This window comes from Chiloscyllium punctatum, chromosome 29, assembly GCF_047496795.1.
Source record: "Chiloscyllium punctatum isolate Juve2018m chromosome 29, sChiPun1.3, whole genome shotgun sequence".
In the NCBI taxonomy this organism is placed as follows: domain Eukaryota; kingdom Metazoa; phylum Chordata; class Chondrichthyes; order Orectolobiformes; family Hemiscylliidae; genus Chiloscyllium; species Chiloscyllium punctatum.
In genome coordinates, this window is record NC_092767.1 from 77,467,813 (window position 1) to 77,495,769 (window position 27,957).

The following is a 27,957-nucleotide window of genomic DNA, read 5'->3' on the forward strand; positions in this document are numbered from 1 at the left end:
GAGAGAAAGATTCTAGCATTTCTGAGAAATGAGAAACACTTGTAGTGTTGTTTGGAAAAGTTATTGCATTACGTCTGCAAGTATGAATGTATTTGCCCACAGCATGGTCCTGTTGGCTCATCCAAGCATGAGACCGCAACATGCAGGCGATCCCAAGCAGCTAACTTTTATAGTGCTGATGTAATCCCCCTCTCCTGACATCCCCACCCTCAAGGGGGTTAGACTAGCCAAGTCGAGAGGGAGCAAAGGATTGAGTGAGCGTTTGAGCAGCAGTTCAGCTGGGCCTGGACGGAAGCCCAGTAGTGTCACAGAGGTGGAACTTGGTGGGTGAGAGATGTGAGGCCAGGAGAGTATGGTACGCACCAACAACCCAACACAGACACAAAGCAGACACCACACTCACACACACAGACACAGACACACACAGACACAGACACACACAGACACACAGATACACACACACACACAGACGCAGACACAGACACACACACACACACAGAGACAGACACACACAGACACACACACAGACACAGACACACACACGCACACACACAGACACAGATACACACAGACAAACACACACACAGACAGACAGACACAGACACACACACCGACACAGACACACACACCGACACAGACACACACACAGACACGGACACACAGACACACACAGACAGACACATACACAGACACACACACACAGACACACACACAGACAGACACACATACCGACACAGACACACACAGACAGACACATACACAGACACACACAGACAGACACACACACCGACACAGACACACACACATACACACACAGACAGACACACACACCGACACACACACAGACACACACACACACCCACACAGGGACATATACAGACACAGACAGACAGACACATCCACACAGATAGGGACACACACAGACACATACACACACAGACACAGACACACACAGACACACACACACACACACACACACACACACAGACACACATACACAGGGACGCACACAGACACACACCCACGCACACCCACACAGGGACATATACAGACACAGACAGACACATACACACACAGACACACACACAGACACACACACAGACACACACACACAGACACACGCAAACCCACACAGGGACACATACAGACACAGACAAATAGACACATACACACACCCAGGGACACACACTGACACAGACAGACACATACACACACACACACACACACACACACACAGGGACACACACAGACAGACAGACACACACACGCAACAAAAATGGGATGTGCGGTGTCACAAGTTGCCCAGGATCATCCTGAAATCTCCAGAAACTGGATTCAGTCTTGTGCACAGTAGCGAGGAGAGTCCATGATGGAAATGTAGGAGCTGGGAAGATTGATGGTTGTTTGAGGTGAATAGAAAACAGGTTCCAGGCTACTGTTTGATAATCTCATGCATTTCAAGCTGCTAACCAAGCAGTGCAGCAGCTGCAAATATGAAACTGGAAGCTGCCAAGGAAAGCACATTTCATCCTGGCACCAGGAACAATCTATGATGTTGCTTCAAAACAACGAAATGTGGAACCAGTTTATGAATGGCGACATGTACATATATGCACCCAATTCTGTTTCCTGGGTGGGCAGAACATGTTGCAGGATGGGGATAATTTGTAGCAGTGTTGGGATAATCTGTTGCAATGTGGGGGTAACTTGTTGCAGAGTGGAGATAACTTGTTGTAATGTGGGGATAACTAGTTGCAGTGTTGGGATAACGTGTTGCAGGTTGGGGATAACATGTGATGTTGGGATAACTTGTTGCAGGTGGGGATAGCGTGTTGCAGTGTGGGGATAACTAGTTGCAGTGTTGGGATAACTTGCTGTGGTGTTGGGGTAACTTGTTGCAGGGTGTGGATAACTTGTTACAGTGTTGGGATAACTTGCTGCAGGGTGGGAATAACGTGTTGTAGGGTGAGGATAACTTGCTGCAAGGTCGGGATAACTTGTGGTATTGGGAATAATGAGTTGCAGTGTCAGGATGACTTGTTGCAGGGTGGGAATAACTTGTTGCAGTGTGGGGATAACTTGTTGCAGGGTGGGAATGACTTGTTGGAGTGTGGGGATAACTTGTTGCAGGGTGGAGATAATTTGTTGCAGTGTTAGTATAGCTCGTTGCAGGATGGGGGTAACCTGTTCTCGGGTGGAGGTAACGTGTTACAATGTCGGGATAACTTGTTGCACTGCCAGGATAATTTGTTGCAGGGTGGGGATAACTTATTGCAGTGTCAGGATAACTTGTTGCACGGTGGGGATAACTTGTCGCATTGTTGGGATAACTTGTGGTGTTGGGATGAGTTGCAGTGTCAGGATGGCTTGTTGCAGGGTGGGAATAACTTGTTCTCGGGTGGAGGTAACTTGTTACAATGTCAGGATAACTTGTTGCAGGGTGGGGATAACTTGTTCTCGGGTGGAGGTAACTTGTTACAATGTCGGGATAACTTGTTACAATGTCGGGATAACTTGTTGCAGGGTGGGGATAACATGTTATATTATGGGGATAACATCTTGCAATTTTGCAACAAATGTGGCGTTGCGTGGGTTATGTGTTTCAGTTCGGGGATAACCTGTTGCCTTGTCATGATAACTTGTTGCAGTGTTGGGATAACTTGTTGCAATATCGGTATAACTTGTTGCAGTATGTGGATAGCTTGTTACAAGGTGGGGATAACCTGTTGCAGTGTGGTGATAACTTGTTGCAGTATTGGGATAACTTGTGACACCTTGGGGAATTTTTGTTTCAGTTCAGGAATAACTTGTTACACTGTCAGGATAACTTGTTGCAGGGTGGGGATAACTTGTTGCAGGGTGGGGATAACTTGTTGCAGGGTGGGGATAATGTGTTGCAGGGTGGAGATAACCTGTTGCAGGGTAAGGATAACTTGTTGCAGGGTGGGGATAACTTGTTGCAGTGTATGGATAACGTGTTGCAGGGTGGGGATAACTTGTTGCAGGGTGGGGATAACTTGTCGCGTTGTTGGGATAACTTGTGGTGTTGGGATAACGGGTTGCAGTGTCAGGATAACTTGTTGCAGGGTGGGAATGACTTCTTGCAGCGTGGGGATACCTTGTTGCAGGGTGGGGATAACTTGTTGCATGGTGAGGATAACTTGTTGAAGTGTGGGGATAATGTGTTGTAGGGTGGGGATAACTTGTTGCAGGGTGGGGATAACTTGTTACAGTGTGGGGATAATGTGTTGCAGTGTGGGGATAACTTGTTGCAGGGTGGGGATAACTTGTTGCAATGTTAGTATAACTTGTTGCAGTGTGGGGATAACTTGTTACAGTGTTGGGATAACTTGTTGCAGGGTGGGAATAACGTGTTGCAGTGTCGGGATAACTTGTTGCAGGGTGAGATAACTTGTTGCAGTGTTAGTGGTATAACTCATTGCAGTGTGGGGATAACTTGTTGCTGTGTAGGGTTAACTTTTTCTAGGGTGGAATAACCTGTTGCAGGGTGGAGATAATGTGTTGCACTGTCAGGATAACTTGTTGTGGTGTTAGGATAACTTGTTGCGGTGTTGAGATAACTTGTTACACCTTGGGGAATTTTTGTTTCAGTTCAGGAATAACTTGTTACACTGTCAGGATAACTTGTTGCAGGGTGGGGAAAACTTTGTCGCATTGTTGGGATAACTTGTGGTGTTGGGATAACGAGTTACAGTGTCAGGATGACTTGTTGCAGGGTGGGGATAACTTGTTGCAGTGTTGGTATAACTTGTTATATTATGGGGATATCTTCTGGCAATTTTGCAACAATTGTGGTGTTGCGTGGGTTATGTGTTTCAGTTTGGGGATAACCTGTTGCCTTGTCATGATAACTTTTTGCAGTGTTGGGATAACTTGTTACAATATCGGTATAACTTGTGCAGTATGTGGAAAGCTTGTTGCAAGGTGGGGATAACCTGTTGTAGTGTTGGGATAACTTGTTACACCTGGGGAATTATTGTTTCAGTTCAGGAATAACTTGTTACACTGTCAGGATAATTTGTTGCACGGTGGGGATAACTTGTTGCAGTGTGGGGATAACTTGTTGCAGTGTTGGGATAACTTGTTGCAGGGTGGGAATAACTTGTCACAGTGTGGGGATAACTTGTTGCAGGGTGAGGATAATATGTTGCACTGTCGGGATAACTTGTTGCGGTGTTGGGATAACTTGTTGCGGTGTTGGGATAACTTGTTACACCTTGGGGAATTTTTGTTTCAGTTCAGGAATAACTTGTTACACTGTCAGGATAACGTGTTGCAGTGTTAGTATAACTTTTTGCAGTGTGGGGATAACTTGTTGCAGGATCAGGATAACTTGTTGCAGGGTCAGGATAACTTGTTGCAGGGTGGGAATAACGTGTTTAAGGGTGGGAATAACTTGTTGCAGTGTCGGGATAACTTGTTGCAGGGTGGGGATAACGTTTTCTCAGATGGGAATAACTTGTTGCAGGGTGGAGATAACTTGTTGCAGTGTTAGTATAACGTGTTGCAGGGTGGGGATAACTTGTTGCAGGGTTGGAATAACTGGTTGCAATGTCAGGATAACTTGTTGCAGGGTGGAGATAACTTGTTACAGTGTAAGTGGTATAACTCGTTGCAGGGTGGGGTAACTTGTTGCAGGGTGAGGATAATGTGTTGCAGTGTTGGTATAACATGTTATGTTATGAGGATAACTTCTTGCAATTTTGCAACAATTGTAGCATTGCGTGGGTTATGTGTTTCAGTTCGGGGATAACCTGTTGCCTTGTCATGATAACTTGTTTCAGTGTTGGGATAACTTGTTGCAATATCAGTATAACTTGTTGCAGTATGTGGATAGCTTGTTACAAGGTGGGGATAACCTGTTGCAGTGTGGTGATAACTTGTTGTAGTATTGGGATAACTTGTGACATCTTGGGAATTTTTGTTTCAGTTCAGGAATAACTTGTTACACTGTCAGGATAACTTGTTTCAGGGTGGGAATAACTTGTTGCAGTGTGGGGATAACGTGTTGTAGGGTGGGGATAACTTGTTGCAGTGTCAGTATAACTTGTTGCAGTGTTGGGATAACTAGTTGCAATGTCAGGATAGTTTGTTGCAGTGTGGGGATAAGTTGTTGCAAGGTGGAGATAACTTGTTGCAGTGTTAGTATAACGTGTTGCAGGGTGGGGATAACTTATTGCAGTGTTAGTATAACTTTTTGCAGTGTGGGGATAACTTGTTGCAGTGTTAGTATAACGTGTTGCAGGGTGGGGATAACCTGTTGCAGGGTGGGAATAACTTTTTCTAGAGTGGGAATAACTTGTTGCAGGGTGGAGATAATATATTGCACTGTCGGGATAACTTGTTGCGGTGTTGGGATAACTTGTTGCGGTGTTGGGATAACTTGTTACACCTTGGGGAAATTTTGTTTCAGTTCAGGAATAACTTGTTACACTGTCAGGATAACTTGTTGCAGGGTGGGGATAACTTGTTGCACAGTGGGGATAACTTGTTGCATGGTGGGGATAACTTGTCGCATTGTTGGGATAACTTGTGGTGTTGGGATAACGAGTTACAGTGTCAGGATGACTTGTTGCAGGGTGGGAATAACTTGTTGCAGGGTGGGAATAACTTGTTGCAGGGTGGGAATAACATGTTGCAGTGTTGGTATAACATGTTATATTATGGGGATAACATATTGCAATTTTGCAACAAATGTGGCGTTGCGTGGGTTATGTGTTTCAGTTCGGGGATAACCTGTTGCCTTGTCATGATAACTTGTTGCAGTGTGGTGATAACTTGTTGTAGTATTGGGATAACTTGTGACATCTTGGGAATTTTTGTTTCAGTTCAGGAATAACTTGTTACACTGTCAGGATAACTTGTTTCAGGGTGGGAATAACTTGTTGCAGTGTGGGGATAACGTGTTGTAGGGTGGGGATAACATGTTATATTATGGGGATAACATCTTGCAATTTTGCAACAAATGTGGCGTTGCGTGGGTTATGTGTTTCAGTTCGGGGATAACCTGTTGCCTTGTCATGATAACTTGTTGCAGGGTGGGGATAACTTGTTGCAATATCGGTATAACTTGTTGCAGTATGTGGATAGCTTGTTACAAGGTGGGGATAACCTGTTGCAGTGTGGTGATAACTTGTAGCGGTGTTGGGATAACTTGTTACACCTTGGGGAATTTTTGTTTCAGTTCAGGAATAACTTGTTACACTGTTAGGATAACTTGTTGCAGGGTGGGGATAACTTGTTGCAGGGTGGAGATAACTAGTCACATTGTTGGGATAACTTGTGGTGTTGGGATATCAAGTTGCAGTGTCAGGATGACTTGTTGCAGGGTGGAAATAACTTGTCACAGCGTGGGGATACCTTGTTGCAGTGTGGGGATAACTTGTTGCAGTGTGGGGATAACTTGTTGCAGGGTGGGGATAACTTGTTGCAGGGTGTGGATAACTTGTTGCAGGGTGGGGATAACGTGTTGCAGTGTCGGGATAACTTGTTGCAGGGTGGGAATAACGTGTTGTAGGGTGAGGATAACTTGTTGCAGTGTGGGGAAAATGCGTTGCTGTGTTGGGATAACGTGTTGCAGTGTGGGGATAACTTGTTGCAGGGTGGGAATAACTTGTTGCAGGGTGGGGATAACTTGTTGCAGTGTCGGGATAACTTGTTGCAGGGTGGAGATAACCTGTTCCTGTGTTGGGATAACTTGTTGCAGGGTGAAGATAATGTGTTGTGGTGTCAGGATAACTTGTTGTGGTGTTGGGATAACTTGTTATACGTTAGGGAATTTTTGTTTCAGTTCAAGAATAACTTGTTACACAGTCAGGATAACTTGTTACAAGATGGGAATAACTTATTGCAGGGTGAGGATAACTTGTTACAAGGTGGGGATAACTTGTTGCAATGTGGGGAAATGCGTTGCTGTGTTGGGATAACGTGTTTCAGTGTTGGGATAACTTGTTGCAGGGTGGGAATAACTTGTTGCAGTGGGAATAACTTGTTGCAGTGGGGATAACTTGTTGCAGGGTGAGGATAATGTGTTGCACTGTCGGGATAACTTGTGCGGTGTTGGGATAACTTGTTGCAGGGTGGAGATAACCTGTTGCTGTGTTGGGATTACTTTTTCGAGGGTGGGAATAACTTGTTGCACGGTGGCGATAATGTGTTGTGGTGTCAGGATAACTTGTTACAGTGTTGGGATAACTTGTTATACGTTGGGGAATTTTTGTTTCAGTTCAGGAATAGCTTGTTACACCGTCAGGATAACTTGTTGCAGGGTGGGGATAACTTGTTGCATGGTGGGGATAACTTGTTGCAGTGTTGGGATAACTTGTGGTGTTGGGATAACGAGTTACAGTGTCAGGATGGCTTGTTGCAAGGTGGGAATAACTTGTTGCAGGGTGAGATTAACTTGTACAGGTTAAGGATAACTTGTTGCAGTGTTGGGATAACTTGTTGCAGTGTTGGGATAACATGTTGCAGCGTGGGGATAACGTGTTGCAGTGTGGGGATAATTTGCTGCAGTGTGGGGATAACTTGTTGCAGGGTGGGGATAACGTGTTGCAGTGTGGGGATAACGTGTTGCAGTGTGGGGATAACTTGCTGCAGTGTGGGGATAACTTGTTGCAGGGTGGGGATAACTTGTACAGGTTAAGGATAACTTGTTGCAGTGTTGGGATAACTTGTTGCAGTGTTGGGATAACATGTTGCAGCGTGGGGATAACGTGTTGCAGTGTGGGGATAATTTGCTGCAGTGTGGGGATAACTTGTTGCAGTGTGGGGATAACGTGTTGCAGGGTGGGGATATCTTGTTGCAGGGTGGGAATAATGTGTTGCAGGGTAAAGATAACTTGTTACAGTGTGTGGATAACTTGTTGCGTTGTTGGGATAATATGTGGTGTTGGGATAACGGGTTGCAGTGTCAGGAAAACTTGTTGCAGGGTGGGAATAATTTCTTGCTGCGTGGGGATAACTTGTTGCAGGGTGGCAATAACTTGTTGCAGGGTGAGGATAACTTGTTGCAGTGTTGGGATAACGTGTTGCAGTGTGGGGATAATGTGTTGCAGGGTTGGGATAATGTGTTGTAGTGTGGGGATAACTTGTTGAAGTGTGGGGATAAGGTGTTGCAGGGTGGGGATAACTTTTTGCATTGTGGGGATAACATGTTGTAGGGTGGGGATAACTTGTTGAAGTGTGGGGATGACTTGTTGAAGTGTGGGGATAAGGTGTTGCAGGGTGGGGATAACTTGTTGCAGTGTGGGGATAACGTGTTGCAGGGTGGGGATAACTTGAGCAGGCTGGGGATAACTTGTTGCAGTGTTAGTATAACTTGTTGCAGGGTTGGGATAACGTGTTGCAATGTCAGGATAACTTGTTGCAGGGTTGGGATATCTAGTTGCAATGTCAGGATAGTTTGTTGCAGTGTGGGGTTAACTTGTTGCAGGATGGAGATAACTTGTTGCAGTGTTAGTGGTATAACTAATTGCAGTGTGGGGATAACTTGTTGCAGGTTGGGGATAACTTGTTGCAGTGTGGAGATAACATGTTAAAGTGTTGGGATAACTTGTTTCAGGTTAGGGATAACTTGTTGCAGTGTCGGGATAACTTGTTGCAGGGTGGAGATAACTTCTTGCAGTGTTAGTTTAACTTTTTGCAGTGTGGGGATAACTTATTGCAGGATCAGGATAACTTGTTGCAGGGTGGGAATAACGTGTTTCAGGGTGGAGATAACTTGTTGCCGTGTTTGTGTATAACCTGTTGCTGTGTTGGGATAACTTGGGATAACTTTTTCTAGGGTGGGAATAACTTGTTGCAGGGTGGAGATAATGTGTTGCACTGTTGGGATAACATGTTGCGGTGTTGGGATAACTTGTTGCAGTGTTGGGATAACTTGTTACACCTTGGGGAATTTTTGTTTTAGTTCAGGAATGACTTGTTTCACTGTCAGGATAACTTGTTGCATGGTGGGGATAACTTGTTGCAGGGTGGGGATAACTTGGTGCAGGGTGGGGATAACTTGTGGTGTTGGGATAACAAGTTACAGTGTCAGGATAACTTGTTATATTATGGGATAACTTCTGGCAATTTTGCAACAATTGTAGCATTGCGTGGGTTATGTGTTTCAGTTCGGGGATAACCTGTTGCCTTGTCATGATAACTTGTTGCAGTGTTGGGATAACTTGTTGCAATATCGGTATAACTTGTTGCAGTATGTGGATAGCTTGTTACAAGGTGGGGATAACCTGTTGCAGTGTGGTGATAACTTGTTGTAGTGTTGGGATAACTTGTTACACCTTGGGGAATTTTTGTTTCAGTTCAGGAATAACTTGTTACACTGTCAGGATAACTTGTTGCAGGGTGGGGATAACTTGTTGCAGGGTGGGGATAACTTGTGGTGTTGGGATAACGAGTTGCAGTGTCAGGATAATGTGTTGCAGGGTGGGAATAACATGTTGCAGTGTTGGAATAACTTGTTGCAGGGTGGAAATAACTTGTTGCAGGGTGAGGATAATGTGTTGCACTGCTGGAATAACTTGTTGTGGTGTTGGGATAACTTGTTACACATTGGGGAATTTTTGTTTCAGTTCAGGAATAACTTGTTACACAGTCAGGATAACTTGTTACAAGATGGGAATAACTTGTTGCAGGGTGGGGATAACTTGTCGCATTGTTGGGATAACTTGTGGTGTTGGAATAACGAGTTACAGTATCAGGATGACTTGTTGCAGGGTGAGAATAACTTGTTGCAGTGTTGGTATAACATGTTATATTATGGGGATAACATCTTGCAATTTTGCAACAAATGTGGCGTTGCGTGGGTTATGTGTTTCAGTTCGGGGATAACCTGTTGCCTTGTCATGATAACTTGTTTCAGTGTTGGGATAACTTGTTGCAATATCGGTATAACTTGTTGCGGTATGTGGATAGCTTGTTACAAGGTGGGGATAACCTGTTGCAGTGTGGTGATAACTTGTTGCAGTATTGGGATAACTTGTTACACCTTGGGGAATTTTTGTTTCAGTTCAGGAATAACTTGTTACACTGTCAGGATAACTTGTTGCAAGGTGGGAATAACTGGTTGCAGGATTGGGATAACTTCTGCAGGGTGGGGATAACTTGTTGCAGGGTGAGGATAACTTGTTGCAGTGTTGGGATAACTTGTTACACCTTGGGGAATTTTTGTTTCAGTTCAGGAATAACTTGTTACACTGTCAGGATAACTTGTTGCAAGGTGGGAATAACTGGTTGCAGGATTGGGATAACTTCTGCAGGGTGGGGATAACTTGTTGCAGGGTGAGGATAACTTGTTGCAGTGTTGGGATAACTTGTTGCAGGGTGGGGATAATGTGTTGCAGGGTGGGGATAACCTGTGGCAGGGTAAGGATAACTTGTTGCAGGGTGGGGATAACTTGTTGCAGGGTGGGGCTAACTAGTCACATTGTTGGGATAACTTGTGGTGTTGGGATATCGAGTTGCAGTGTCAGGATGACTTGTTGCAGGGTGGAAATAACTTGTCGCAGCATGGTGATAACTTGTTGCAGTGTTGGGATAACTTGTTGCAGTGTTGGGATAACATGTTGCAGTGTTGGGATAACGTGTTTCAGGGTGGGAATAACTTGTTGCAGGGTGGAGATAACTTGTTGCCGTGTTTGTGTATAACCTGTTGCTGTGTTGGGATAACTTGGGATAACTTTTTCTAGGGTGGAAATAACTTGTTGCAGGGTGGAGATAATGTGTTGCACTGTTGGGATAACATGTTGCGGTGTTGGGATAACTTGTTGCAGTGTTGGGATAACTTGTTACACCTTGGGGAATTTTTGTTTTAGTTCAGGAATGAGTTGTTTCACTGTTAGGATAACTTGGTGCAGGGTGGGGATAACTTGGTGCAGGGTGGGGATAACTTGTGGTGTTGGGATAACAAGTTACAGTGTCAGGATAACTTGTTATATTATGGGATAACTTCTGGCAATTTTGCAACAATTGTAGCATTGCGTGGGTTATGTGTTTCAGTTCGGGGATAACCTGTTGCCTTGTCATGATAACTTGTTGCAGTGTTGGGATAACTTGTGACACCTTGGGGAATTTTTGTTTCAGTTCAGGAATAACTTGTTACACTGTCAGGATAACTTGTTGCAGGGTGGGGATAACTTGTTGCAGGATTGGGATAACTTGTGGTGTTGGGATAACGAGTTGCAGTGTCAGGATAATGTGTTGCAGGGTGGGAATAACATGTTGCAGTGTTGGGATAACTTGTTGCAGGGTGGAAATAACTTGTTGCAGGGTGAGGATAATGTGTTGCACTGCTGGAATAACTTGTTGTGGTGTTGGGATAACTTGTTACACATTGGGGAATTTTTGTTTCAGTTCAGGAATAACTTGTTACACTGTCGGGATTACCTGTTGCAGGGTGAGGATAACGTGTTGCAGTGTGGGGATAACGTGTTGCAGTGTGTGAATAACGTGTTGCAGCATGGGGATAACGTGTTGCAGTATGGGGATAATGTGTTGCAGGGTAGGGATAATGTGTTGCAGTGTGGGGATAACTTGCTGCGCTGTGGGGATAACGGTTGCAGGTTTCGGATAACGTGTTGCAGGTTTGGGGTAATGTGTCGCAGGTTGAGATAACTTGTAGCAGGGTGGGGATAGTTTGTTGCAGCGTGGGGATAACGTGTTGCAGGGTGAGGATAACGTGTTGCAGTGTGGGGATAACGTGTTGCAGTGTGTGAATAACGTGTTGCAGCATGGGGATAACGTGTTGCAGTATGGGGATAATGTGTTGCAGTATGGGGATAATGTGTTGCAGTGTGGGGATAACTTGCTGCGCTGTGGGGATAACGGTTGCAGGTTTCGGATAACGTGTTGCAGGTTTGGGGTAACGTGTCGCAGGTTGAGATAACTTGTAGCAGGGTGGGGATAGTTTGTTGCAGTGTGGGGATAACATGTTGCAGTGTTGGGAAATCTTATTGCATATTTGGGATAACTTGTTGCATTGTTGGGATAAGTTGCTGCAGGGTGGGAATAACTTGTTGCAGTGTTGGGATAACTTGTTGCAGGGTTGGGATAACTTGTTGCAGTGTAAGTATAACGTGTTGCAGGGTGGGATAACGTGTTGCAGTGTGGGGATAACGTGTTTCAGGGTGAGGATAACTTGTTGCAGTGTTGGGATAACTTGTTTCAGGGTGGGAATAACTTGTTGCAGGGTTGGGGATAACGTGTTGCAGGGTGGGGATAACATGTTGCAGGGTGGGGATAACGTGTTGCAGTGTTGGGATAAAATGTTGCAGGGTGGGAATAATATGTTGCAGGTTGGGGATAACATGTTGCAGGGTGGGAATAACGTGTTGCAGGGTGGGAATAACGTGTTGCAGGTTGGGAATAACATGTTGCAGGGTGAGGATAACTTGTTGCTGGGTGGGGATAATGTGTTGCAGTGTTGGTATAACGTGTTGTAGGGTTGGGATGACTTGTTGCAGTGTGGGGATAACATGTTGCAGGGTGGGGATAGTTTGTTACAGTGTGGGGATAACGTGTTGCAGTGTGGGGTTAACATGTTGCAGGGTGGGGATAGTTTGTTACAGTGTGGGGATAACGTGTTGCAGTGTGGGGTTAACATGTTGCAAGGTGGGGATAGTTTGTTACAGTGTGGGGATAACGTGTTGCAGTGTGGGGTTAACGTGTTGCAGGGTGGGGATAATTTGTTACAGTGTGTGGATAACGTGTTGCAGTGTGGGGTTAACGTGTTGCAGTGTGGGGTTAACGTGTTGCAGGGTGGGGATAATGTGTTGCAGTGTGGGGTTAACGTGTTGCAGGGTGGGGATGACTTGTTGCAGGGTGGGGATGACTTGTTGCAGTGTGGGGATAATGTGTTGCAGTGTGGGGATAACTTGTTTCAGGGTGGGGATAACGTGTTGCAGGTTGGGGATAACGTGTTGCAATGTGGGGATAACGTGTTGCAGTGTGGGGATAACTTGTTTCAGGGTGGTGATAACGTGTTGCCGTGTGGGGATAACGTGTTGCAGGATGGGGATAACATGTTGCAGGTTGGGGATAACGTGTTGCAATGTGTGACTAACGTGTTGCAGCGTGTGACTAACGTGTTGCAGGGTGGGGATAACGTGTTGCAGTGTGGGGATAACTTGCTGCACTGTGGGGATAACGGTTGCAGGTTTGGGATAACGTATTGCAGTGCCATGATAACTTGTTGCTGCCCTGGGATAACAAGTTGCAGGGTGGGAATAACTTGTTGCAGGTTGAGTTAACTTGTAGCAGTTTTGGATAACTTATTGCAGTGTGGGGATAACTTAGTGCAGCATCAGGATAACATGTTGCAGTGTAGCGATAACTTGTTGCAGGGTGGGGATACTTTGTTACAGTGTGGGGATAACGTGTTGCAATGTGGGATAATTTGTTACAGTGTGGGGATAATGTGCTGCAGTGTGGGGTTAACATGTTGCAGGGTGGGGATAATTTGTTACAGTGTGGGGATAACGTGTTGCAGGGTGGGGATAATTTGTTCTAGGGTGGAAATAACATGTTACAATGTTGGGATAACTTGTTGCAATGTCGGGATAACTTGTTGCAATGTCAGGATAACATGTTGTATGTGGGGATAACATGTTGTAGCCTTGGAATAACTTGTTACATTGTGGGGATAACTTCTTGCAATGTTGCAACAACTTGTTGCACTGCGTGGATTATGTGTTTCAGTTTGAGGATAACTTGTTGCGGTGTTGGGATAATTTGTTGCAGTATGGGGATGACTTGTTGCAAGGTGAGGACAACTTGTCGCAAGGTGAGGATAACCTGTTGCAGTGTTGGCATAACTTGTTTCACGATGGGGATAACTTGTTGTAGTGTGTGGATAACTTGTTGCAGGGTGGGGATAACTTGTTGCAGGGTGGGGATAACTTGTTGCAGTATCGTGATTACTTGTTACACTGTGGGTATTTTGTGTTTCAGTTCAGGGATAACTTGTTACACTATCAGGATAACTTGTTCCAATGTGGGGATAACTTGTTGCAGTGTCAGGATAACTTGTTGCAGTGTTGGAATAACTGGTTGCAGGGTTGGGATAACCTGTTGTATTGTTGGGATAACTTGCTCCAGGGTTGGGTTAACTTATTGCTGTGTTAGTATAACTTGTTGCAGGGTGGAGATAACTTGTTGCAGTGTTAGTATAACTTGTTGCAGGGTGGGGATAACTTGTTGCAGGGTGGGGATAACTTGTTGCAGGGTGGAGATAACTTGTTGCAGGGTGGAGATAACTAGTTGCAATAGGAGAAAGTGAGGACTGCAGATGCTGGAGATCAGAGCTGAAAATGTGTTGCTGGAAAAGCACAGCAGGTCAGGCAGCAATCAAGGAGCAGGAGAATCGACGTTTTGGGCATAAGCCCTTCTTCAGGAATGAGGAAAGTGTGTCCAGCAGGCTAAGATAAAAGGTAGGGAGGAGGGACTTGGGGGAGGGGCGTTGGGAATGTGATAGGTGGAAGGAGGTTAAGGTGAGGGTGATAGGCCAGAGTGGGGGTAGGGGCGGAGAGGTTGGGAAGAAGATTGCAGTTTAGGAAGGTGGTGCTGAGTTCGAGGGTTGGGACTGAGACAAGGTGGGGGGAGGGGAAATGAGGAAACTGGAGAAATCTGAGTACATCCCTTGTGGTTGGTGGGTTCCTAGGTGGAAGATGAGGCGCTCTTCCTCCAACCGTCATGTTGCCATGGTCTGGCAATGGAGGAGTCCAAGGACCTGCATGTCCTTGGTGGAGTGGGAGGGGGAGTTGAAGTGTTGAGCCATGGGGTGGTTGGGTTGGTTGGTCTGGGTGTCCCAGAGGTGTTCTCTGAAACGTTCCGCAAGTAGGCGGCCTGTCTCCCCAATATAGAGGAGGCCACATCGGGTGCAGTGGATGCAATAAATGATGTGTGTGGAGTGCAGGTGAATTTGTGGTGGATATGGAAGGATCCCTTGGGGCCTTGGAGGGAAGTAAGGGGGGAGGTGTGGGCGTAAGTTTTGCATTTCTTGCGGTTGCAGGGGAAGGTGCCGGGAGTGGAGGTTGGGTTGGTGGGGGTGTGGACCTGACGAGGGAGTCACGGAAGGAGTGGTCTTTTTGGAACGCTGATAGGGGAGGGGAGGGAAATATATCCCTGGTGGTGGGATCCGTTTGGAGGTGGCGGAAATGGCGACGGATGATACGATGTATATGGAGGTTGGTGGGGTGGTAGGTGAGGACCAGTGGGGTTCTGTCCTGGTGGTGGTTGGAGGGCGGGGCTCAAGGGTGGAGGAGCGGGAAGTGGAGGAGATGCGGTGGAGAGCATCGTCGATCACGTCTGAGGGGAAATTGCGGTCCTTGAAGAAGGAAGCCATCTGGGTGGTACGGTTTTGGAACTGGTCCTCCTGGGAGCAGATGCAGTGTAGACAAAGGAATTGGGAATTTGGGATGGCGTTTTTACAGGGGGCAGGGTGGGAGGAGGTGTAGTCTAGGTAGCTGTGGGAGTCGGTCGGTTTATAGTAAATGTCCGTGTTGAGTCGGTCGCCCGAGATGGAAATGGAAAGGTCTAGGAAGGGGAGGGAGGAGTCTGAGATGGTCCAGGTGAATTTGAGGTCGGGGTGGAAGGTGTTGGTAAAGTGGATGAACTGTTCAACCTCCTCGCGGGAGCACGAGGCAGCGCCGATACAGTCATTGATGTAGCAGAAGAAAAGGTGGGGGCTGGGGCCAGTGTAGCTGCAGAAGATGGACTGTTCCACATATCCTACGAAGAGGCAGGCATAGCTGGGGCCCATGTGGGTGCCCATGGCTACTCCTTTGGTTTGGAAGAAGTGGGAGGATTGGAAAGAGAAGTTGTTCAGGGTGAGGACCAGTTCAGTCAGTCGAAGGAGGGTGTCAGTGGAAGGGTACTGGTTGGTACGGTGGGAAAGGAAGAAGCGGAGGGCTTTGAGTCCTTCGTGATGGGGGATGGAGGTGTACAGGGACTGGATGTCCATGGGGAAGATAAGGCGTTGGGGGCCGGGGAAGTGAAAATCATGGAGGAGGTGAAGGGAGTGGGTGGTGTCCCGAACGTAGGTGGGGAGTTCTTGGACTAAAGGGGGATAGGACCGTGTTGAGGTATGCAGAGATGAGTTCGGTGGGGCAGGAGCAGGCTGAGACAATGTCTCACATAACTAGTTGCAATGTCAGGATAATTTGTGCTGTTTTGGGATAACTTGTTCTAGGGTGGAGATAATGTGTTACAATGTCGGGATAACTTGTTGCAGTGTGTGGATAACTTGTTGCAGTGTGGGGATAACGTGTTGCAGGGTGGGGATAACATGTTGCCATGTGGGGATAATGTGTTGCCATGTGGGGATAACATGTTGCAGTGTGGGATAACGTGTTGCAGTGTGTGGATAACGTGTTGCCGTGTGGGGATAATGTGTTGCCGTGTGGGGATAATGTGTTGCAGGGTGGGGATAACTTGTTGCAGGGTGGGAATATCTTGTTGCAGTGTTGGGAAATCTTATTGCATATTTGGGATAACTTGTTGCAGGGTGGGGATGACTTCTTCCGGTGTTGGGTTAACTTGTTGCAGTGCAGGGATAACTTGCTGCAGTGTTGGGATAACTTGCTGCAGTGTTGGGATAACTCGTTGCAGGGTGGGGATAACTCGTTGCAGGGTGGGGATAACTTGTTGCAGGGTGGAGATAACTTGTTGCAATGTCAGGATAACTTGTTGCTGTGTTGGGATAACTTATTGCAGGGTCGGGATAACTCGTTGCAGGGTGGGGATAACTCATTGCAGGGTGGGGATAACTTGTTGCAGGGTGGGGATAACTTCTTGCAATGTCAGGATAACTTGTTGCTGTGTTGGGACAACTTGTTCTTGGGTGGAGACAACATGTTACAATGTCGGGATAACTAGTTGCAATGTCAGGATAACTTGTTGCAGGGTGGGGATAACTTGTTGCAGGGTGGGGATAATGTATTGCAGTGTTGGTATAACTTGTTATATTATGGGGATAACTTCTGGCAATTTTGCAACAATTGTAGCATTGCGTGGGTTATGTGTTTCAGTTCGGGGATAACCTGTTGCCTTGTCATGATAACTTGTTGCAGCGTGGGGATAACTTGTTGCAATATCGGTATAACTTGTTGAGGTATGTGGATAGCTTGTTGCAAGGTGGGGATAACCTGTGGCAGTGTGGTGATAACTTGTAGCGGTGTTGGGATAACTTGTTACACCTTGGGGAATTTTTGTTTCAGTTCAGGAATAACTTGTTACACTGTCAGGATAACTTGTTGCAGGGTGGGGATAATTTGTTGCAGGGTGGGGATAACTTGTTGCAGTGTTGGGAAATCTTATTGCATATTTGGGATAGCGCATTTCAGTGTCGGGATAACATGTTGCAGTGTCATGATAACTTGTTGCTGCCTTGGGATAACAAGTTGCAGGGTGGGAATAACTTGTTGCAGGTTGAGATAACTTGTAGCAGGGTGGGGATAACTTATTGCAGCATCAGGATAACATATTGCAGTGTGGGGATAACGTGTTGCAGCGTGGGGATAACTTGTTGCAGTGTTAGTATAACTCGTTGCAGGGTGAGGATAACTAGTTGCAATGTCAGGATAACGTGTTGCTGTGTTGGGATAACTTGTTCTTGGGTGGAGACAACATGTTGCAATGTCAGGATAACATGTTGCAATGTCAGGATAACTTGTTGCAGGGTGGGGATAGCATGTTGCAGCATGGGGATAACATGTTGCAGGGTGGGGATAACGTGTTGCAGCGTGGGGATAACGTGTTGCAGGGTGGGGATAACGTGTTGCAGCGTGGGGATAACGTGTTGGAGCGTGGGGATAACGTGTTTCAGCGTTGGGATAACGTGTTGCAGCGTGGGGATAACGTGTTGCAGGGTGGGGATAACATGTTGCAGGGTGGGGATAACGTGTTGGAGCGTGGGGATAACGTGTTTCAGCATTGGGATAACATGTTGCAGTGTGTGGATAACTTTTTGCAGTGTATGAATAACATGTTGCAGTGTGTGGATAACGTGTTGCAGCGTGGGGATAATGTGTTGCAGGGTGGGGATAACATGTTGCAGCATGGGGATAACATGTTGCAGGGTGGGGATAACGTGTTGCAGCGTGGGGATAACATGTTGCAGCGTGGGGATAACGTGTTGCAGGGTGGGGATAACATGTTGCAGGGTGGGGATAACGTGTTGGAGCGTGGGGATAACGTGTTTCAGCGTTGGGATAACGTGTTGCAGCGTGGGGATAACGTGTTGCAGCGTGGGGATAACGTGTTGCAGGGTTGGGATAACGTGTTGCAGGGTTGAGATAACGTGTTGCAGGATGGGGATAACATGTTGCAGCGTGGGGATAACGTGTTGGAGCGTGGGGATAACGTGTTGGAGCGTGGGGATAACGTGTTGGAGCGTGGGGATAACGTGTTGCAGGGTGGGGATAACATGTTGCAGCGTGGGGATAACATGTTGCAGGGTGGGGATAACGTGTTGCAGCGTGGGGATAACGTGTTGCAGCGTGGGGATAATGTGTTGCAGCGTGGGGATAACGTGTTGCAGCGTGGGGATAACATGTTGCAGCGTGGGGATAACATGTTGCAGGGTGGGGATAACGTGTTGCAGCGTGGGGATAATGTGTTGCAGCGTGGGGATAACGTGTTGCAGCGTGGGGATAACATGTTGCAGCGTGGGGATAACGTGTTTCAGCGTTGGGATAACGTGTTTCAGCGTTGGGATAACGTGTTGGAGCGTGGGGATAACGTGTTGCAGGGTGGGGATAACGTGTTGCAGCGTGGGGATAACGTGTTTCAGCGTTGGGATAACGTGTTTCAGCGTTGGGATAACGTGTTGGAGCGTGGGGATAACATGTTGCAGCGTGGGGATAACGTGTTGCAGCGTGGGGATAACGTGTTGCAGCGTGGGGATAACGTGTTGCAGGATGGGGATAACGTGTTGCAGCGTGGGGATAACGTGTTGCAGGGTGGGGATAACGTGTTGCAGGGTTGGGATAACGTGTTGCAGGTTGGGGATAACATGTTGCAGGGTGGGGATAACATGTTGCAGCGTGGGGATAACGTGTTGCAGGGTTGGGATAACGTGTTGCAGCGTGGGGATAACGTGTTGCAGCGTGGGGATAACGTGTTGCAGGGTTGGGATAACATGTTGCAGGATGGGGATAACGTGTTGCAGCGTGGGGATAACGTGTTGGAGCGTGGGGATAACGTGTTGGAGCGTGGGGATAACGTGTTGCAGGGTAGGGATAACGTGTTGCAGGATGGGGATAACGTGTTGCAGCGTGGGGATAACGTGTTGGAGCGTGGGGATAACGTGTTGGAGCGTGGGGATAACGTGTTGCAGGGTTGGGATAACGTGTTGCAGGATGGGGATAACGTGTTGCAGCGTGGGGATAACGTGTTGGAGCGTGGGGATAACGTGTTGGAGCGTGGGGATAACGTGTTGGAGGGTGGGGATAACATGTTGCAGGGTGGGGATAACATGTTGCAGCGTGGGGATAACGTGTTGCAGGGTTGGGATAACGTGTTGCAGCGTGGGGATAACGTGTTGCAGCGTGGGGATAACGTGTTGCAGGGTTGGGATAACATGTTGCAGGATGGGGATAACGTGTTGCAGCGTGGGGATAACGTGTTGGAGCGTGGGGATAACGTGTTGGAGCGTGGGGATAACGTGTTGCAGGGTAGGGATAACGTGTTGCAGGATGGGGATAACGTGTTGCAGCGTGGGGATAACGTGTTGGAGCGTGGGGATAACGTGTTGGAGCGTGGGGATAACGTGTTGCAGGGTTGGGATAACGTGTTGCAGGATGGGGATAACGTGTTGCAGCGTGGGGATAACGTGTTGGAGCGTGGGGATAACGTGTTGGAGCGTGGGGATAACGTGTTGCAGGGTTGGGATAACGTGTTGCTGTGTGGGGATATCATGTTGCAGCGTGGGGATAACGTGTTGCAGCGTGGGGATAACGTGTTGCAGTGTGTGAATAATGTGTTGCAGTGTGGGGATAACGTGTTGCAGGGTTGGGATAACGTGTTGCAGGGTTGGGATAACGTGTTGCAGCGTGAGGATAACGTGTTGCAGAGTGGGGATTACGTGTTGCAGCGTGGGGATAACATGTTGCAGCATGTGGATAACGTGTTGCAGTGTGTGGATAACATGTTTCAGTGTGTGATGACATGTTGCAGCGTGAGGATAACGTGTTGCAGCGTGAGGATAACGTGTTGCAGGGTGGGGATAACTTGTTGCAGTGTGGGGATATCATCTGGTAGGGTGAGGTCACTTCAAGTTTCCAGTGTGACAAAACCGAATTGCATCAAATAGTGTGTATAATTTGACTGCAGCTGATGTATGGATTCATAGAGCTGTATAGTTCAGAAACTGAGACTTTACTCCAACCCGTCCATGCCGACCAGATAGCCCAACCCAATCTAGTCGCATTTCCCAGCATTTGGCCCATATCCCTCTAAACCCTTCATATTCATATACCCATCCAGATGCCTTTTAAACGTTGTACAGTAGTGCCTTGACATACGAACGACCCCGTCCACGAACAAATCGGTTCACGGACAGGATGGTACGTAAGATTTTGCTTCAACGTATGTATGAAATTCAAGGTACGAACACAAAAAGCCCGTGTGCGACCACGTGGTTTCATTGTTCTGCTTTGCTACGCGCTTGTTGATCGCAAAAGCTCTCGGGCCCCACGTGATCTCACTCAGTCCACCTTTGGTGCGTGCGCAGTGAGCAGCTGTCCAATCATTCTTACGCTATCTGAACAATGGGAAAAATTGATTCAGTTCACCAACTTTTCGGTTCGCGAACCCAGTCCTGGAACGGATTAAGTTCATAAGTCGAGGCGCTACTGTAATTATAACAGTCTCCACCACTTCCTCTGCAGCTCATTCCATACACGTACCACCCTCTGTATGAAAACATTGCCCCTTAGGTCTCTTTTATATCTTTCCCCTCTCACCCTAAACCTATTCCCTCTAGTTCTGGACTCTCCTACCCCATGGAAAAGACCTTGTCTATTTACCCTATTCATGTCCCTCATGATTTTATAAACCGCTATAAGGTCCACCCCTCAGCCTCCGATGCTCCAGGGAAAACAGTCCCAGCCTTTTCAGCCTCTCCCTATAGCTCAAACCCTCCATTCCAGGTAACAGCCTGGTAAATCATTTCTGAACCCTTTCAAGTTTCACAACATCATTCTGCTACAGCAGGGAGACCAGAGTTGAACGCAGTTTTCCAAAAGCGGCCGAAGCAATGTCCTGTGCAGTCACAACATGACTTCCCAATCCTGACACTCAATTCTCTGACCAATACAGGAAAGCATAGCAGACTCTTCCTTCACTATTAGGAGGGTCATTGCCGAGGTAGCACCGCACTGTTGGAGGGTCAGTGCTGAGGGAGTGCCGCACTGTCAGAGGGTCAGTGCTGAGGGAACGCCGCACTGTCAGAGGGTCAGTGCTGAGGGAACGCCGCACTGTTGGAGGGTCAGTGCTGAGGGAGTGCCGCACTGTTGGAGGGTCAGTGCCAAGGGAGTATCGCACTGTCGGAGGGTCAGTGCTGAGGGAGTGCCGCACTGTCGGAGGGTCAGTGCTGAGGGAGTGCCACACTGTCGGAGCGTCAGTGCTGAGGGAGTGCCGCACTGTCGGAGGGTCAGTGCTGAGGGATGGTGTCTTTCTGTAATGTGCCAGCAATTCCATGAAAGACAGCTTTGTTAATTTGCCCCCGGTTGTGCCTGGAGGAAGCCGTGCCCAATGCAGACAGCTGCCCACAGTGCAGCTCTGAACAAACCTTACCTCATAATACTTCGGGGGAGCATTGTATCTGCAATGGCTTCGGCCAAGTTCGAAAGCTAGCTGCTCCAATTTGTCTTCCTGTTCCAGTCGGGCCACACTCTTCTCGATGAAGGACATTACACTGGAAGAGACACGTCTCCCGTTACACCGAGACAATGATGGCCACCTTGTATCTCAGCCCGTTTCTTCCCTGACTCCTCACAATGCACTTCTCTGGGACTAGTGCTCACAGGGTGAACACAGAAGCTATTGGGTTACAGTATGGATCCCAACCCACCTCAGACAAATCTATCATCAAAAATATCCAGGCTCTCGATATCTGCTTCAATGGTCCCACGCTTTGTGTGAGGGAATACTCCCCACTTGCCCTGGATGGGGGCAGCTCCAACAACACACAAGAAGCTCGACACCATCCAAGGACAAAGCAGCCCTCGCTTGATTGGTTAAGTTGGAGAAGTGGTTATCTTATGGAGAACCAAAACAGAGATTGCTGGAAAAGCTCAGCAGGTCTGGCAGCATGTGTGGAGAGATATCAGAATCAACGTTTCAGGTTGAGTGACTCGTCTTCAGAGGAGCCAAGGAAGAGTTACCTGACCCGAAATGTTGGCTCTGATTTCTCTCCACATACACTGCCAGATCTTGAATCTTAGAATCCCCACAGTGTGGAAACGGGCCATTCGGCCCGACAAGTCCATACCGAACCTCTGAAGAGCTGTCCACCAGACCCATTTCCCTACTTTATTACTCCACATTTGCCCATCCGTGATGGGCAATTTCTCACAGCCAGTTCATCCTGACTTGCTCATTTTTGGACTCTGGGAGGAAACCGGAGCACCCGGAGGAAACCCATGCAGACACGGGGAGAATATGCAAACTCCACACAGACAGTGGCCCGAGGCTGGAATTAACCTGGGTCCGTGGCGCTATGAGGCAGCAGTGCTAACCACTGAGCCACCCTGCTGAGCTTTTCCAGCAATCACTGGTTTTGCTTCTGATTTACAGCGACCCATAGTTCTATTGGATTTTATCTTCCTGAGGATAATACGTTTGAGATTCTGTAGATGGTTAGTCACAGAAACAGGGCAGGTTGAAGGTCGATGGTGGTAACATTGGGTTAGTAACACAGAAGCTCAGACTCTGAGAGCAGAGGTTCAGGTCCCACAGCAGAAAGGAGATGCATTTACATTCAGTGACTTAACCCTGGGGTTCCAAACCCCGCCCGTTCTGAGGAAGGGTCACTGGATGGGAAACGTTAAATCTGATTTCTCTCCACAGACCTGCTGATCTTTTTCCGGCAATTTCTGCTTTTGTTGGTGACTGTGGTATGGGCATTGCTTGTCGTGATTAGCCGGCTAACATCCTCCGAGAATCCCTGCAGAAATATCCCAGCCAACTACCTCTCCAAACTGACATCACCTACCTGCCAGGACTCATTCGAGGTGAGCTCTGATTACATTGCCATGAAACTTTCTCAACTAACTTTCCAGCCAAAGACATTAAAGTGAATGGGCATATTGCCGAAATCTCAAACCTTCGCTGAATTGTCATCTCCCTCACGGAAGGCTGTGTTCGTGTTGTAACTGATCATGTCAGCTGATCAACACAGACTTGGCACAGAGGCTGGGAATCCTGCAGCGAGTACCTCACCTCCTGACTCCCCCAAAGCCTGTCCCACCATCTACAAGGCACAAGTCAGGAGTGTGAGGGAATACTCCCCACTTGCCCTGGATGGGGGCAGCTCCAACAACACTCAAGAGGCTCAACACCATCCAGGACAAAGCAGCCCCCACTTGATTGGCCCCACACCCACAAACACCCACTCCCTCCCCCACCGACCCTCAGTAACAGCAGTGTGTACCATCTACAAGATGCACTGCAGAAACTCACCAAGGATCCTCAGGCAGCACCTTCCAAACCCACGACCACTTCCATCTAGAAGGACAAGGGGCAGCAGATACATGGGAACACCATCCCCCTGCAAGTTCCCCTCCATTCACCATCCTAATTTGGAAATATATTGCCCTTCCTTCAGTATCGCTGGGTCAGAATCCTGGAATTCCCTCCCTAAGGGCATTGTGGGTCAACCCACAGCACACGGACTGCAGCGGTTCAAGAAGGCAGCTCACCCCCACCTTCTCAAGGGGGGCAACTAGGGACGGGCAATAAATGTTAGACCAACCCAGTGACATCCACACCCCATGAGTGACTAATAACAAAAGCAATGCTCTGTCCCCGGAGAGATGTGATACTAGCTCAGGCTAGTGTGAGTGAAGTGGTTGAGTTACTTTTTCATGTCGAGCTCAAATTACCAGCTGAGTGGAGCTGACAATGCTTACCAACCCTAACCAGCACTGGATACAGAGCTGACCGGGTACAGCACACTGACTGGACTATGACTGAGGGCAGTGAAACAGACGATGGAAGTAACTGAGACCAAAGGGGCTTTTTTAAATCCTACCAATTCGGAATGGGTGATGGATGACAACCTCAGTCCAAAGTTACCCAACACCAGGTTACAGTCCAACAGGTTCATTTGACTATAACCTGGCGTTGTGTAACTTCAGACTTTCCCCACCCCAGTCCAGCCCCGGTGTGATATTGTTGTCACTATAAAAAGATTATTTTATTCTCTCTCTCTCTCTCTCTCTCTCTCTCTGTCTCTCTCCTGTTAGAACCCGTGTTTGAGTTTACCTTTTTTGTGCCAAGGGGGTGTTTATGGGGATTGTTGCAAGTATTGGAACAGCCTCATTAAGGAGGAGAAAGTGAGGACTGCAGATGCTGGAGATCAGAGCTGAAAATGTGTTGGTGGAAAAGCGCAGCAGGTCAGGCAGCATCCAAGGAGCAGGAGAATCGACGTTTCGGGCATCAGCCCTTCTTCAGGAAGATTCCTGAAGGGCTCATGCCCGAAACGTCGATTCTCCTGTTCCTTGGATGCTGCCTGACCTGCTGCGCTTTTCCAGCAACACATTTTCAGCACAGCCTCATTAAGTTGTGGTAGAGTCGAATGGGTTTTCAGACAGGTTAAGTTACTCTATATTGTGTTCTCTTCTGTTCATGTTTCAGTCAGTAGTCTGTAAATAAACTCTGTTTTATTTAAAACTGAGTGGTTGGGCGAGCTGCATCACTCCTGGAATATCCACTTTACTCCTGCTTAAAACAACAAGAAACTCTAGGGCCTGGGCTCCATTCTTGAAATGTTTTGAGGGTGTCAGGCCTGGTCTGTAAACACATTCCCCTGCCACCCTAGCACCCAATTCCTGCCCCTTGGAAATGCGAGCAGCAGGTTATTACCCCTCCCACGCCCCTCCCCCACTCCCCCAAGCCCAGTTGCCACCATCGTGTTAACATTTACTGACCGGAGCCCGTGAGATTGTAGCTCCTTGCTCATCTTCAGCTGCTGAAGATCATCAATGTCACGGAAGAGGAAGAAGACATCTTTACATTCAGGGTGAGTTTCAAACAACCTGCAAAAAGGAGTGAAGAGAGCTTTCAGAGCAGGCCTGACTACCCTCCTTGGCATTGCTCAGTTCAGACGGGCAGGGGATATATCCAAACACTGAGGGTCCGATGCTAGACTCCACTGTACGGTCTAATCTTTGTCTGCCCGGGTCTGTACTCATTTGCCAAAAAAAAGGACATTGTCGAAGGCAACCCCAGGGTTGCTGCATCTCTCCAGTTTGCAAACCCCCAAACAGTCCACCAAGATGGGAAAGAAATGTGCGGAGGAAATAACAGCATGAGTAGACCATTCAGCCCCTCCAGCCTGCTCCACCATCATGGCCGATCTGACTAGAAACCCAAATCTTCCCTCCCACCTACCCTCCGATAACCTCTCACTCCCCTCGCTTAACAAAAATTTGAAGCCACACCAGCTTAAAGTCCAGAAGGAGAAAGTGAGGATTGCAGATGCTGGAGATCAGTGTCGAGGATATTCCCGATGAAGGGCTTATGCCCGGAACGTCGACTCTCCTGCTCCTCGGATGCTGCCTGACCTGCTGTGCTTCTCCAGCACCACTCTCTCGACTGATTATAGTCCAACCAGTCTATTTGAAATCACAAGCTTTTGGAGCGCTGCCCCTTCCTCAGGTGAGGAGCAATGAAGGCAAATGTGATTAAGCACCTTTATAACCAGCCCAGCAAAGAACAGCTTAAAGTTCAAAATCACATAACCCCAGGTAATCACACAACTGCATGCATTCAGTCCTAGTTTTCTGTTCTCAATACATTTCAGACACTCTGAGCTGTGGTAAGGAAATAGATACAGGAGTAGAGATTAGAGTGCGGCTGGAAAAGCACAGCAGGTCAGGCAGCATCCGAGATGTGCTTTTCCAGCACCACTTTAATCTTGATTCTGATCTCCACCATCTGCAGTCCTCACTTTCACCTAGATACAGGAGCAGACTATTCAGCCCTTCGTAGAAACATAGAGAACAGGAGTAGGTCACCCATTCACATCAGAACCTGTCTGTATTGAGACACACATTTGTGACCCTCTCACAGCTCTGCCAGTGATAAGTCAGTGCTTCTAACTAATGAGTCTTTGGTACCTTGTTACTGTAAAAGGGCTGGAAGCAGATGACAGGACTATTTTTGAACCCAAAGTTCAATAGATTCTTCATAAGAAAGCAGGTGAAAAATTATTGGAAGCAAGCAGAAATCTGGTTTAATCTGATCAGATATGATTGAGAGATTAGGGGCTGTAGGTTCCATTTCTACTCTTACTTTGCAAATGTGAATTTGCGATTTGTGCAGCAAAAGCACCATTATTAATTTTCAATCTTTAGATTAGATTAGATTAGATTACTTACAGTGTGGAAACAGGCCCTTCGGCCCAACACGTCCTCACCGACCCGCCGAAGCGCAACCCACCCATTCCCCTACATCTACCCCTTACCTAACACTACGGGCAATTTAGCATGGCCAATTCACCTGACCTGCACATTTTTGGACATTTAGCTCGAGGTTAAGTTAGTGATGAATGTGTCTTTAAGGCTGGATTATAAAGTTCAAGTCGAATTAACACAGCTGAGTTTATCCACAGACTAATTACTCTTGAGAGTGAAGGTGAGAGTCAAATGTTTGTCTAAAGGCCAGCGAACTTTTGACTCCAGAACATTTCAGCTCCTGATTTTTTTTTCCTGTCTGCACATGAACCAATTCTGTTTTGTGGTTTATTTCAAGGCAAGCCACAAGAATTTGTACCCTACACTTGTTCGATGAGACAGTAAGTCCCCGTACATGTTATGCATAACATGTTTTGTTTGAAGAGAGGTTTTAAGGCAGAGGTGCCATTCTGTGTATTAAAAACTCACAAACAACTTGTGAGGCCTTGGGTTTTAAAACAAAATGTTGGAACAATAGCGGCAGCCTGACTGAGTGTGGTCAAGCTCCCACAGAGCCAAAATTTTTAGTTTTAGCTTTTTGTGGTTGTTGTTGGGGTGTCAGCGGGGTTTGGAAGCTGTTGAACATCTCTCCCTCTTGGAGATTCCTCTTGGTGTTTTCCTGCTCCTGGAGTTATATGTGAGACAATTTTTATTTTCTGAATTTGCCTTTGCCAAGGGTGAGTTTATGAGATGTCACTATCTTGGAACAGTTACTGTTTCATAGTTAAATAATCTATTATTCTGTTAAGTTTTCTAATAGAGTTTAGTTATTCCAATTTTTTTTTTGTTTTTCAACCATCACAGAAGCCAATCTTCCACCTACTGACTCCATCTATACTTCTCGTGTCATGGAAAGACTGCCAACATCATCGGTGACCCATTCCGTCCCAGTAACACTCTCCTACAACCCCTTCCGAGAAGGCAGAAGATACAGAGGTTTAAACGCAGGCACCAGCCAGTTCAGGAACAGCTTCTTCCCCCAGACTGCTGAATGGACATCTCTAACTTCAAATAACCTTGATCTTGCTTAGCACACGCCCTGTGCAGCTGTAACCCTGTATTCCTCGCTCTGTCTCAGCACCCGTGATCTGCGTGTCCCTGTTTGCCTGTACTGCTCACAAAACAAAACTTTTCACTGTACTGAGGTACACATGACGACAATAAATCAAATCAAATCAAACTGAATTAATCAATGTTTTGCTTTAAATCTGATAGTTTGGCCAATCAAATTGCACCTGGAACAAAATGCTAGGCACTT

The 27,957-nt window shown here is 47.2% G+C and overlaps 1 protein-coding gene and 1 long non-coding RNA gene across 3 annotated transcripts in view; one reads left to right on the plus strand and one right to left on the minus strand.

Annotated features, from left to right (window-relative positions):
* The window catches only part of xgb (x globin), a 62,707-nt gene that overhangs the window by 10,548 nt on the left and 24,202 nt on the right, over positions 1 to 27,957 (minus strand). Inside the window, exons 2-3 of the mRNA XM_072549539.1 lie at positions 25,173 to 25,280; positions 21,817 to 21,937 (exon numbers count right to left, since the gene is read on the minus strand). Coding sequence (XP_072405640.1) covers positions 21,817 to 21,937; positions 25,173 to 25,280 — 229 coding nt within the window. The remainder of the gene's footprint in view (positions 1 to 21,816; positions 21,938 to 25,172; positions 25,281 to 27,957) is intronic.
* Positions 261 to 27,868, plus strand: LOC140454633 (uncharacterized). 2 transcript variants are annotated; one of them, XR_011952730.1, is made up of 3 exons: positions 261 to 355; positions 23,092 to 23,255; positions 27,504 to 27,868. It is a non-coding gene; the product is annotated as an uncharacterized lncRNA (long non-coding RNA). The 2 variants fall into 2 exon arrangements; XR_011952729.1 differs by lacking the exon at positions 261 to 355 and adding an exon at positions 1,514 to 1,602.